The sequence below is a fragment of the Sylvia atricapilla genome, chromosome 21, assembly GCF_009819655.1.
Source record: "Sylvia atricapilla isolate bSylAtr1 chromosome 21, bSylAtr1.pri, whole genome shotgun sequence".
Taxonomy (NCBI): domain Eukaryota; kingdom Metazoa; phylum Chordata; class Aves; order Passeriformes; family Sylviidae; genus Sylvia; species Sylvia atricapilla.
The window spans coordinates 8,062,443-8,074,610 of record NC_089160.1 but is presented as its reverse complement, the minus strand read 5'-3'; the positions used below and the strand labels follow the sequence as shown (position 1 = coordinate 8,074,610).

General features: G+C 43.2%; 1 protein-coding gene across 2 annotated transcripts; it reads left to right on the top strand.

Moving 5' to 3' along the window:
• The first annotated feature begins 48 nt into the window (after nucleotides 1-48).
• On the top strand, nucleotides 49-12,094 carry ATG4A (autophagy related 4A cysteine peptidase). Of its 2 annotated transcripts, XM_066334104.1 has the most exons (13): nucleotides 49-169; nucleotides 1,658-1,768; nucleotides 2,926-2,997; nucleotides 4,494-4,592; nucleotides 5,091-5,192; nucleotides 5,731-5,803; nucleotides 6,628-6,707; nucleotides 7,649-7,836; nucleotides 7,941-8,019; nucleotides 8,926-9,071; nucleotides 9,649-9,705; nucleotides 10,531-10,642; nucleotides 10,930-12,094. In XM_066334104.1, the coding sequence occupies exons 1-13, from the start codon at nucleotides 160-162 to the stop codon at nucleotides 10,992-10,994; spliced, it is 1,194 nt and encodes a 397-aa protein (XP_066190201.1). In that variant the 5' UTR covers nucleotides 49-159; the 3' UTR covers nucleotides 10,995-12,094. The 2 variants fall into 2 exon arrangements, with proteins under 2 accessions (XP_066190201.1, XP_066190202.1); XM_066334105.1 differs by lacking the exons at nucleotides 7,649-7,836; nucleotides 7,941-8,019.
• The last annotated feature ends 74 nt before the right edge of the window (nucleotides 12,095-12,168 follow it).

The following is a 12,168-nucleotide window of genomic DNA, read 5'->3' as shown; positions in this document are numbered from 1 at the left end:
CCGGGGCCGCGGGGGATGCTGGGATTTGTAGTCCGGCGGGCGCGGGGGCGGCGCGCTCCCGGCGGGCGGCGGGACTGCAGCTCCCAGGGCGCCCCGCGGCGCGGCCGTGTTGTGCCTCCGTGTCGGGGCCGAGGGGAGGAGGATGGTGACAGCGGGAGGATGGAGGCCGGTGAGGGGCGCGGGGCGCGGGCACGGCTGAGGGCCAGGCCGGGGCTCCGGGGCTCCCGTGGGGCCGGCGGCGGCGAGCGGTGCCCGCGGGCTGAGAGGAGGGCAGGCGGCGCGGTGCCATCTGCCCCGAGGGGTCGCCTGGCACTTGGGGTCCCGCGGCCTCTCCCGGGGCCGGCGCTGAGGGGCTCGGGGGGTCCCGGTGCGAGGGGCTCGGCCCGGGCGGCCGCAGCCGGGTGTGCCAGCCCCGCTCCGGGAGGCGCCGCGGCTCGGCGGGGAGCTGGGAAGGGAAGGGAAAGCAAACCCTGGCTGTCCGTCCGGAGCGGTCCCGAGTGCCGTGCGGCAGCGGGGGCCGCGGAGGTGGCCGCGGAGGGGGCGCAGGTGCCGCCGGCTGGATTCCGGGGGCCGAGAGTGTCTGAAGTCTTCGGCCTCCAAAAATAATTTGCTGTCGAAGTGCAGGAGGCACGGCTTTTGTGGCGGAGGGTGCAGGGCACGGAGCGAGAAGTGTTTCGCTGAGCTGACAGCCCTGGGGGGGTCTGTGCTGGAGCGCTGCCCCAGGGGACGGTGAATGTCGGGGCTGGGCAGTGCTGCCCGGAGTCCAGCCGGAGGAGCGCGGTGCAGCTCCCTTTCGACTGCTGGACTGTTTCTCTGAACGGAATCTTACTTTATAGATACATAGATAGAGATATATAGGTATATTTACCTGCTGATTATTCATTCCGTGTACTGGATATATGTGCACTGACTCGAAGAGTAGGGTAAATTGTTTGCTTTCACTTTTAACTTCTGATTTCTTAGCAGTATATTCCTTAAGATTGTTGGCTAAGATAAAAGATTTTACATTAATTTGTACACTTGAAGGGTTGTTTCACTCATCCAGAAAGCACCGTTTTAATGATCTAGTAAGTGATTGGACTGTCTTCCTTTAGTAATTTTTTTTTATCATTTGTTATTTTTCACTAAATAGATGTGGTGTTGAATAATAAAATCAATACATCTACTTTTTTTTTTTTCTGAAGTGTTTCGAATGTCTAGTTGGAAAAGTAATGCCCAGTCTTGCTAACACTTTTCATATCCTTCCCGTTAAGCATGAGGCCATCATCACTCTGATTTGTATTTTTTTTCTATATTTCAGATCAAGCTGTGGTGCCTAAATTTTTTTTTTTCCTTTCCTCATGATCTTGAATCAAATCTCCTCCTCACTGCAGTCATCCTGAACTTTTGTCACTGGCTTCAGGGAGACTGCTTATAACCAAGGTGTTGTTCCTGGTGTTCCCTCAGCACTCACTGAGGATCTAAATAAAAACCAAGGCATTGGCTATTTCAGTGTCAGAACAGCTTTTAAGGGAAAAAATGGCAAGCCCCTGGCAGCACTGCTCAGGAGCCCCAAAGGCTGCAAAGACCTGCAGCTGCTTCAGTTTGAGAGCTCCAGGTCGTGCATAAAAGAACGAGGGGATAAAATGAAGTTTGAATTTTGTGTATTCCTGTTCAGTTTTATCTAGGTATGAAAACCAGATCACTATTTTGTCAGACTACTTAGAAGAATTTCCAGAAACTGATGAGCCAGTGTGGATTTTAGGAAGGCAACACCACCTGAACACAGGTATCTTAAGAAATAAATTATCTGTAACATCTGTAGAATATTCATAGATTCTCATGCAACAAGAGCTCCTTATGCTCCCTAAATGTCTCGTGAGGGAAGTTTGTTTTTCTCCATCAATGAGGCACCAGGTGTAAGGAGTGGAACTTCTGTACAGAAACCAGACCCAAGGCCAATGTGCTTCCAGCTGTAATTCCAGTGAAATTCATGGAATATGGTCACACTCATAGCACAGGCTGTCAGATGTGAGCCTGGTCCCTTCACAGCATCAGAGCCTCAGAAATAAATACACAAATAACTTCTGGGAAATGTTCAGCATCACTGATGTCATTTTCCATCATGATAGGAGGGATGCTGTCTGCAGCCTGTTACTCACCATTAAAATGATATTTCAAATAACAATGAAAAGTTAATCCATGGCCCATACTGCATTTTAGTGAAAATAAACACATGGCCTTAAAAGTTAGAGCAGAGTAATGTGTTTGTGTGAAAATAAGATTTCAGAAAGGAGTTTTGCTCCCTGGGGAGAAGACAGGGCATCCTCCTGTGTTAATGTCAAGGGGCACCAGTGCAGGACAGCTGAGGGTGCTGCATGCAGCCCTGAGCAGCAGGGGAATCCTTTGGAAAAGCCACCCAGTCTGATCCACAGCTGAGGGAAAATGCAGCACATAGGATTCTTAAACGTTCTTCAGAGCCTTTGGAGAATTCTCTAAGTGCATGTGTTTAAACAAACAAGAAAAATGTGAGGTTTAATTCAATTTAACGTTATTAACCTTTTCTTAAAATTGCTTTCTGTTGGGTTTGGAGGTAATGTGTAATTCCATGTTGATTTGCACGTAGAACTTCTTAACCTGCTTTACCAGTTCTTTCCTGAGGACAAAGTTCTCCAGAGTTGTTTTATTCAGGCTGGGTATAGTCATTCCAAACACATTGTAAAACTTCATTGGCTAATAATTGTTTCATCCTTAATAAGTTAACTTTAATTAGCAGTCTGCAAAAAGCTCTCTGTGTTCAAACTGCTAAAGATGTTTTATGAGTCCTGTATGTAAAAGCTGACAGGAGCCTCCCATGCACTCTATATATTGACTGTATAGGGATAATTTGAATTTTTCAGTTTTAGATCTGTTTTAATAATTCATTTCCTCTTGAAATTATTCCAGACAAATCTAAGTTATTGCTGGATATAAGTGCACGTCTCTGGTTTACTTACAGAAGGAAGTTTTCTCCTATTGGTGAGTACACAGCATTCCAGCTGCCTGCTTATGGATTAGCAGGATTAGTGATGTTGGTGGGGCCTGAAAAGTTATTTTTACAGTACTAGAAGGCTTTGATCATAATTTAAGTGTGTATGCAAACAAAAGGCTAAAGCTATGACAATCTGTGTTCTTGTACCTGTGTATAATCAGCTCCTCATGTTTGTGGGGCAAGCAGGGAAGTGACAGCAGCACTGTGGGGGGAAAGGAGCTGGCTCAGTGCCTTTAGCCTGTGCTAAAATGACCACAGTGGTTAGAGGTTTGGCTGGGAGGGTCTCTCAGGCTCTGTATAAAGCCCAGAGCTGTTGGGGGTTTCACTGGGAGGGTCTCTCAGGAGCTGGGCTGTGTAAAGCCTGTAGTTTTACATGTTTCACTGGGAGGGTCTCTCAGGAGCTGGGCTGTGTAAATCCTGTAGTTTTACATGTTTCCCTGTACAGGTCTCTCAGGAGCTGGGCTGTGTAAGGCCTGTAGTTTTACATGTTTCTCTGTACAGGTCTCTCAGGAGCTGGGCTGTGTAAGGCCTGTAGTTTTACATGTTTCACTGGGAGGGTCTCTCAGGAGCTGGGCTGTGTAAGGCCTGTAGTTTTACATGTTTCACTGTACAGGTCTCTCAGGAGCTGGGCTGTGTAAGGCCTGTAGTTTTACATGTTTCTCTGTACAGGTCTCTCAGGAGCTGGGCTGTGTAAGGCCTGTAGTTTTACATGTTTCACTGGGAGGGTCTCTCAGGAGCTGGGCTGTGTAAGGCCTGTAGTTTTACATGTTTCACTGTACAGGTCTCTCAGGAGCTGGGCTGTGTAAGGCCTGTAGTTTTACATGTTTCTCTGTACAGGTCTCTCAGGAGCTGGGCTGTGTAAGGCCTGTAGTTTTACATGTTTCACTGGGAGGGTCTCTCAGGAGCTGGGCTGTGTAAGGCCTGTAGTTTTACATGTTTCTCTGTACAGGTCTCTCAGGAGCTGGGCTGTGTAAAGCCTGTAGTTTTACATGTTTCACTGGGAGGGTCTCTCAGGAGCTGGGCTGTGTAAATCCTGTAGTTTTACATGTTTCCCTGTACAGGTCTCTCAGGAGCTGGGCTGTGTAAGGCCTGTAGTTTTACATGTTTCTCTGTACAGGTCTCTCAGGAGCTGGGCTGTGTAAGGCCTGTAGTTTTACATGTTTCACTGGGAGGGTCTCTCAGGAGCTGGGCTGTGTAAGGCCTGTAGTTTTACATGTTTCACTGTACAGGTCTCTCAGGAGCTGGGCTGTGTAAGGCCTGTAGTTTTACATGTTTCATGGGAGGGTCTCTCAGGAGCTGGGCTGTGTAAGGCCTGTAGTTTTACATGTTTCACTGTACAGGTCTCTCAGGAGCTGGGCTGTGTAAGGCCTGTAGTTTTACATGTTTCACTGGGAGGGTCTCTCAGGAGCTGGGCTGTGTAAGGCCTGTAGTTTTACATGTTTCAGCTCTGTGCAGAGCTGACCCTGAGCTGCTCTGTCCCCAGGAGGCACGGGCCCCTCGTCTGACACGGGCTGGGGATGCATGCTGAGGTGTGGGCAGATGATGCTGGCCCAGGCACTGATCTGCAGACATTTAGGAAGGGGTGAGTACTGCTGCTGAGGCAACTTGGGTGTTATTTGGAGGCTGTTTTGTTTTTGTTGTCATTTTCCAGAAAAGCATAAACCCTAAATCTGTTAATGAAACTTTCTGTGATGCCCTGATAAAGTTACTGGTGAACTATTCTTGGCTGATGGTCAGAGTCATAAGCAGAGAAACAAAAACAGAGGAAGCACAAATAGGGAATCCCACTGCTGTTATTTTATAAATCTTTTTGAGGAGTACCCAAGTATCCGATACTCAGGATATACTTGCAGTTGGCATTGTTATTTTAGTTTCTCAATTTTCACATGATATCATGTGATGATAAAGGACAGCTTGATAATAAATGACAAGGTGTGACTTCTAAGACCTCCAAATAAAATGCAAATATTAGAGGTGACTTGTCTCTTAAGATCTCATTGTATGGCTTTCTGCCATTTAGAAATTTGATCAGTAGAATGAAAGCATTCTTTTTTAATCTGTATAACTTTTTTCCTGTAAGATTGGCAATGGGAAAAACACAAGAAACAACCAGAAGAATATCACAGAATCTTACGGTGCTTTCTGGATAGAAAAGATTGCTGTTATTCCATCCACCAAATGGGTAAGAACACACATCAGCTTCCTTTTGTCTGCTGAAATTCCTGCAGTGTTGAAACGTTCTCATTTGAAATAAGTTAATTAAAAAAATTAAAAGCTGATTATGAAGATAGTGTATATATTTATATGTAAATAAAAATGTATACAAGTGGGTACAAAGTATAATAATTCACCAAGTAGAATTATTCACCAAGACCTAAAATTTGTATTTTAGACACTAGCTCTTGATAAAGTGTGCAAGTTTGGGGTAGCAGAGTTGATAGTAGTCAGAGATAGTCATAAATAACTAGCTAGTCATAAAACTTATTGCTGTAAGTTGCAAGTTACATGTTTGGCCATATGGACAAATTTGTAATTTGTAACTGTCATTACAGTTCAGGAACTTTTTGCAGGGGAACTAGCAGTGATTAGGCTTTGCTAAGAGTATAGACTGAGAAAATAATAGTCGCTGAAACCAGCTTGCATTGCTCTAGAATGTTTGTGAAGATGTTTGACACAGACTGTGACCAGGCTCTCTGTGCTGTTTTCCCTTACCAAACCAGCTCAGATGGGTGTTGGAGAGGGGAAGTCCATTGGAGAATGGTTTGGACCAAACACAGTTGCTCAAGTACTGAAGTAAGTCGTGGCAGTGACCCGGGGACGTGCTCAGACCACACTGAGGCTGCTGGGGACAACCTGGGGGCTCCTCCTGCCCTGGAAGGCACACCAGGGACAGGGACAATGATTTCAGGTCCTGGGGGCCATTTGCTGGGACAGACACGTCCTGGAGACAGAAAGGAGCTGAAGGATGTCCTGGCCTCCAGCTCCTTTCCCTTACAAACCCTTCACAGCTCATATGGCAGTTTTTCAGGCTTGTGTTAGACACCCAGCTCAGCCTGTGCAGCCTGAGAGCTCCTTTCCCCAGAGTTCTGCATGTCACACAAAGTGGACACAAACTTATGCCCCCCTCCTACCTTTTGAGTACCAAAACCTTGTGCTGCTCTGGCTTTTAACAACCTGAAATAGTTCCCCTGGGTTTACTGGAACTTCCTAAGCACAAAGTAATGTGAAAAACTGTCACAGGAATTTTTTTTCATTCTCTACATGATGTCAGGCACCATGGGCAGAATCCCACAGTGGAATCTGTTAATTGCAATAAAAAGTTATAAACCTAATTATGTGGTGGAGCTGTTACTACCCCTGCATTTGGCAAAAGGACAAAACAGTTTTCACATGGTGTGTGTGTGTGCTTTTCCTGGAATAATTCATTATGATTTTTTTCCAAATATGTTAAACACTAAAAGTTATCTTTTTATTACATGGAGACTTTAAAAAAAAAACAACAAATTTTTTCCAAATAAATGACTTTTTTACTCAAGAACCATTTAACTGTCCTGAGTTAAAAGCTACCCTCATGGCCCTAGTAAGCTTTTATTAATTATTGTTTCTATATTTTGTAGGAAGCTTGCTCTATTTGATGAATGGAATTCATTAGCAGTTTATGTATCTATGGACAACACAGTGGTCATTGAAGACATCAGTAAGTGAAACAGGAGTTTTTGCTTTAGTGTCTCAGCAGATATTAAAGAGTAGCTCAAGCTCATGGCAAATTTAATTGTTTGGACAAACTACTTCAGGGAGCATTAGGGTAATGGTTGGATTTGATGACTAAAAGTATTTTCCAGCCTAAATGATTCCCTCATTATTTCCTTGGTGACAGTTTTTGATCTGACTTCACTCTCCTGAATGTATTCAAGTATGAGCAAAATCTTGGAACCATCCCTATTTGTTCCCAGGGTAAGAAAAGGAATTAAGGAAATGGATACTCAGGTGTGAAGTTGCCAAAAGTAAAGTTAGTACAGAACAGTCAGCATTTTTGGTGACCAGCTTACATCCCATGTGGATGAGAAGGTGGAGTTTGGTCTGTGCTACCTTAACTCCCACTCCAGAAGTTGCTGTGTGTAAAAATACAGAAAATTGCTTGTAATGTAGAGTTTGCCAGGAATTTGCTTTTGTCAGGCAAAAGGGAAATGAGGGGCAGGTCCTTCAGAAATGGTGAGTTGTAAGAGGGGAGAGTTTACAAGTGGTATTTATCCACAGCCTGGTTCTACTTTAGTCCCTACTTCTGCTCATTTTATGTGGATATCACTGGAAGTGAAGAATTCACTCAGGGATTTCTAATGCCTCCTCTCTGCTATATCATATGCCAGGCAAAGCTTGACAGCATTAATACTGGGAGTAGTAAATGAAATGTTAAACATCCATCCCCTCATTTTTCTCAAGTCTCACTAATGTGCCAGCACAGACTCTGGCTGCCAGAATTACTTCTGCTAAACACTCAGGACTTCCATGCCCTGCTCCTTTTGTCTAGAAGCAGGAGCTCTGTAAAGCTGTCTGGAAAAGCCATTGAATTCCTGATGGAGAGGAAGATGTGCTGTGTGTTGCCCTGTGCACTGACTGATGTCTCTTTTCCCTCCCCAGAGAAGATGTGCTGGTGCCCTGCCCAGAGCAGCAGCGTTGCCCACAGCAGTGCCCATTTGCACAGAAGTGCTCTTGGCCAAAACAAGAACACAGCAGGATTGTGCCCAGGCTGGAAACCCCTCTTGCTGATTATCCCTCTCAGGCTAGGGATTAATCACATCAATCCAGTGTATATTGATGCCTTCAAAGTAAGGGATTCTTCAGTGGCTTGTTTGTGTGTGTGTGAGAACGTTCAGGTATCTGTTATATCAATAAACAAATCGATTTAATTCTTCTCTCTTTGGACTCCTAGGAATGCTTTAAGATGCCACAGTCTTTGGGAGCATTAGGAGGGAAACCCAATAATGCCTATTATTTTATAGGATTTTTAGGTAAGAAGAAGGAAACTTACTCCAAATATCCATATGACTGAAAGAGAAAGAATTTTCTTTGGGTAGTAGTAAGCATTTTAAGCATGAGAATGGAGAAGAAGAAACATAGCTCAGACACTTCAGGAACAGTATGAGACCATCCTTATGGGAACAGAAAAGGGGCAGCAAAGCTTGACATAAAAATGTGGAATGATATAAGCAAGAACAAGACACTGAAAAAACTTGATAGCATTCAACAAGTGTCAGATGTCACTGCTGTGTAAATACTGAAATTTTCTAACCATTAATACTTTCTAGTTAAGAGTGTCTTGTTTTATTCTTTTGCTTCCTGGCTTTCTTAAATTATTGTCTCATATATTTTTCAGTTTTTCTCAAAGCAGTATGTCTTTCACCTTCTTCCATGTCTTCCTTTATTCATTATTGCAATAGTTGAGCCTAGATTCAGTCTTTCATATTTCACCCTGGTCTGATCTGTAACTTCTTGGATATTTTGTTCTTTTGTAAAACCTGAGCTGCTTTAGTCAGACTTATTTGTTCAGTTTCTGGATGAATGCCTAATGGGATTACAGATTGCATTTGTGGTCATCCTGTATCTTTGATCTGAGGAATGTTAGGGATTACTACAGTGGAGATTTTTAAAATCTGGACCTCATGTAGATAAAGGAAAGTGTGTGACAAAGGTAGACAGAATCATCCAAAAAATCTACCCTAAAAGGTAACAGTGGAAAATGATGCTAAGTGCCCTGTGGGACAGTGTTGTGCCTGGCTTTCCAGTTCTCTAAAAGACTCCCTAGCTAGAGAGTTGAGATACAGACTGATAACCCAATAGATGTTTCACAAGTCTGGTTGGAACAAGTGTTTATCCTGCCTCCTGCTCGTCCTCACCCTGTGGATTTCCCCCTGCAGGCAATGAGCTGATCTACCTGGACCCTCACACCACTCAGAGCTTTGTAGATTCAGAGGAAAATGGCACAGTCGATGACGAGAGCTTCCACTGCCAGCAAGCCCCACACAGAATGAAGATCATGAATCTGGACCCTTCAGTAGCTTTAGTAGGTTTTGGAAAATAATAAATGTGTGTCCTTTGTTCAAAGCGTTACCTCTGGGTATTGGTAAGGGCAGCAGCCCTGCCCTTGATTACAGGGCACTCTTCTGCAATCTAAACTTCAACACATAGCAGTTTATATATTAATTTCATAGGATTCATTCATTTTAGCTGAAGCAGGGGACCAACTGTTTCTATCCTGGGGAGCCAGTTAAGTTTCTTTCCTGGGCAACACAGACCTTTTCCAAGAAGCAGTTTGAAAGTCAAAGCAAGGAACTGAATCAGGTTTCTTTATTTTTTTCCATCACTGTCATCTGTGTGTTGGTTGCTCTCAAGAAGATACTTACCTGAGCTTTTTATTTAATCTACAAATCTCCAAGTGGAATTAGCTGTAGAAGTTACGCAGCATAGGTCACAAGAATACTGTGGTAGTTGCAGAAATTCAGTCTGATCTCATGGCAGTATCCTCTGGTTGGGTTATGGGTGATTGTCACTTGAGCTGTAACCCATACATGGGCACCACAGCATCTTTGCTCATTGACATATTGTACTGAAAAATATTACTTTGTCTATTCTTTCCTTAGGGCTTCTTCTGCAAAGAAGAATGTGATTTTGATAACTGGTGTAGTCTTGTACAAAAGGTAATGCTACAATCTTTTTTTGCTCTGTATGAAGTCATGGATCCTGTTCTTTTTTCAGTTCATGGAAATTCCCAGCCTGCAAATCAAATGATCCCCAGTGAAGGTGGCACCAATGATCAGGGAGAGCTGACACTGCTGATGGAGCTTGGGCTGCATTTTGCAACCCTGAGCCCTGGCACTGGAGGTACAAACACCTCCTTCCTGAGCTTGTCTTCTGTTAGCAGTGCTGCTTTAGTGGCTCATACCTCAGTCATTTACTGAGAGACACAGCAAGCAGTTGGAATACTGAGCAACAGGAATGTGAATAGGAAGTACCACCAACCAAAAGCATTTATTTAAAAAAAGCTACAGAAAGCAGTTTGTAAATAACTGAAGGAGAGGATATGATGAAGCTCACCTGATAGGAGAGAAATTTTCCTTCAATAATAACTTGTTTCTCCTGATCAGAACCTGTCTTCCAAAATCTCATGGATTTTTTGAGTAGATAGATCTGTCTTTTGTTCCCATTGATCCACAGAAAACTTGAACACAGAGAGGTCCAAGCAAGTAATTTAAAAGACAGAAGTATGTTCTTGGTATCTGTTTGCTCATGTAAATAAAATTACAGATGTATGGGTATCAAAGCTCATTATGATGCACTGATAACTTGTAGGAGAGTTTGAGCTCCATCTTCCAGGTGTGTTTTCAAGCAGGACAATACTAGAGATGTGTGAAGCAGTGAAGCATGAAGGCAGGCACCTGAAATAACAGGAATTTACAGCCTTTGTTCTTGGATAGATGTTTTTAATTAAGCAGGCAGTTTTTTGGTTTGTATTCTGCCCTCAGGAGATTGTGAAGCAGCAGAGCCTACGGATGTTTGAGCTGGTCCAGAAGCACCCACCTCACTGGCCTCCTTTCATCCCTCCAAGCAAGCCAGAAGTGACAACCACAGGAGCAGGTGTGGTGGCACTCAGAGTGGGGCTCCTCAGGCAGCAGGACCATCCCAGCTGGAATAACTGGGCTGTTCTGAGGAGCAAGCAAGCCTTGCATGGTTAAGAGCCTTACTCCTAGGGAGTATCACTTTTCCAAACAGGCCATGTCCAATTTATAAGTTGTTAGCACAATATATTTTTAAATCTTCAAAAATATTTCAAAGGCAGCATTTCAGAAGGGGTAGGTTAAGGGTTTTTAGTAAACAAAATCAGGCATGTCTTTACATTCTAAATGTTAAAATTTATTTTTCAGAACTCATTGAATCTACTGACAAGCTATTTGAATTGGAAGAAGAATTTGAAATCCTGAGTGTATGAAGTAAACTGTGGTGACCCTTCTGAGTATTGAACACATTGCTAATATTATTGCATTGACTTAAATTACACAGCCATGTTAGCCCAAAAGTGCCTGAAATCATGGATAGCAGAGCACAAACATCCAAAACTCCATCAGGGACAGTTCCTTCTGTCAAAGAGCTTCCCCAGATGGAAAGGCAGCGAAAGATTTTGTTATAAGACCCTGAAAGGGAACCTCTTTTTAATGTGCGTCTTTCTTGAAGACAAATGGACCTCTGAGATTAAGGCAAAAAGAAGTCTGTCACTGGGCTGTGTGTCTGGAGAAAAGGATAACACAAAATGGGTATTTCTTGCTCTCATATAATGCAATAGTTTAGTTCTTAAAGCAAAAGAGTCTTCAGCTGAGGAGGATGTTTACTTCTGTTCCTTCCCATGGGCTGCATCGTAGGAAAAAAATGCATTGTCTCATTTAAAAGATCAGCTGGATCAGGAGAAAATTGTTTCCTTGTTAAATATTTTAACATGTATTTGAGCAACCACACTTTATGACAAAAATGTTTCTGTGAAAGGAACTATGTCTAACGTCTCCGTTTGCAGTAGCCCTCCTGTTTCTGGGAGACCTCAAGGGGAACAGGAGCCTCCAGGAGTTGATACAGATCACAACCATTGTTCTAGTTATGATATATTTCACCTTGACCTTAAAGTTCAATCATTAAAACTTAGGCTGACTTTTCTTTTGGAGCTAAAGTGAGTCAAAGGTGGTTTAATTGTACCTTATTTATTTAAAAAAAAATTACACAAGTATCTCTGTTACTGCACTTTATCTGTGCATCTAATAAATTTCTTAAGCTTTTCATAGGTTGTATGCTGCTATATTTTGTTAATTTGTTTGTGTGAACGAAATATAACCCAGGTTATCTTAAAACTTAATATATAGGCATATGCAAAGTACTCAATTGTTGGGTTTTGACTTGTTGCCTTTTGAAATCTGTTTTGGTAAAAGTGCCTTAATTCTCCAGGTTTGTCAGAAGAGCCGGTGCAGTTTTGTTTCTTAGAAAGAGTCTCTCTGTAGCAGCTATAAGAAAACCAGCTCAGAATAAAGGCAAAGATCTTTTAATTCATTCTACAGTTCCTTTTTACTATCAGCCAGTCCCCTGACTCTGATCATTCTGTCACAATAGTGTAATGCACACGA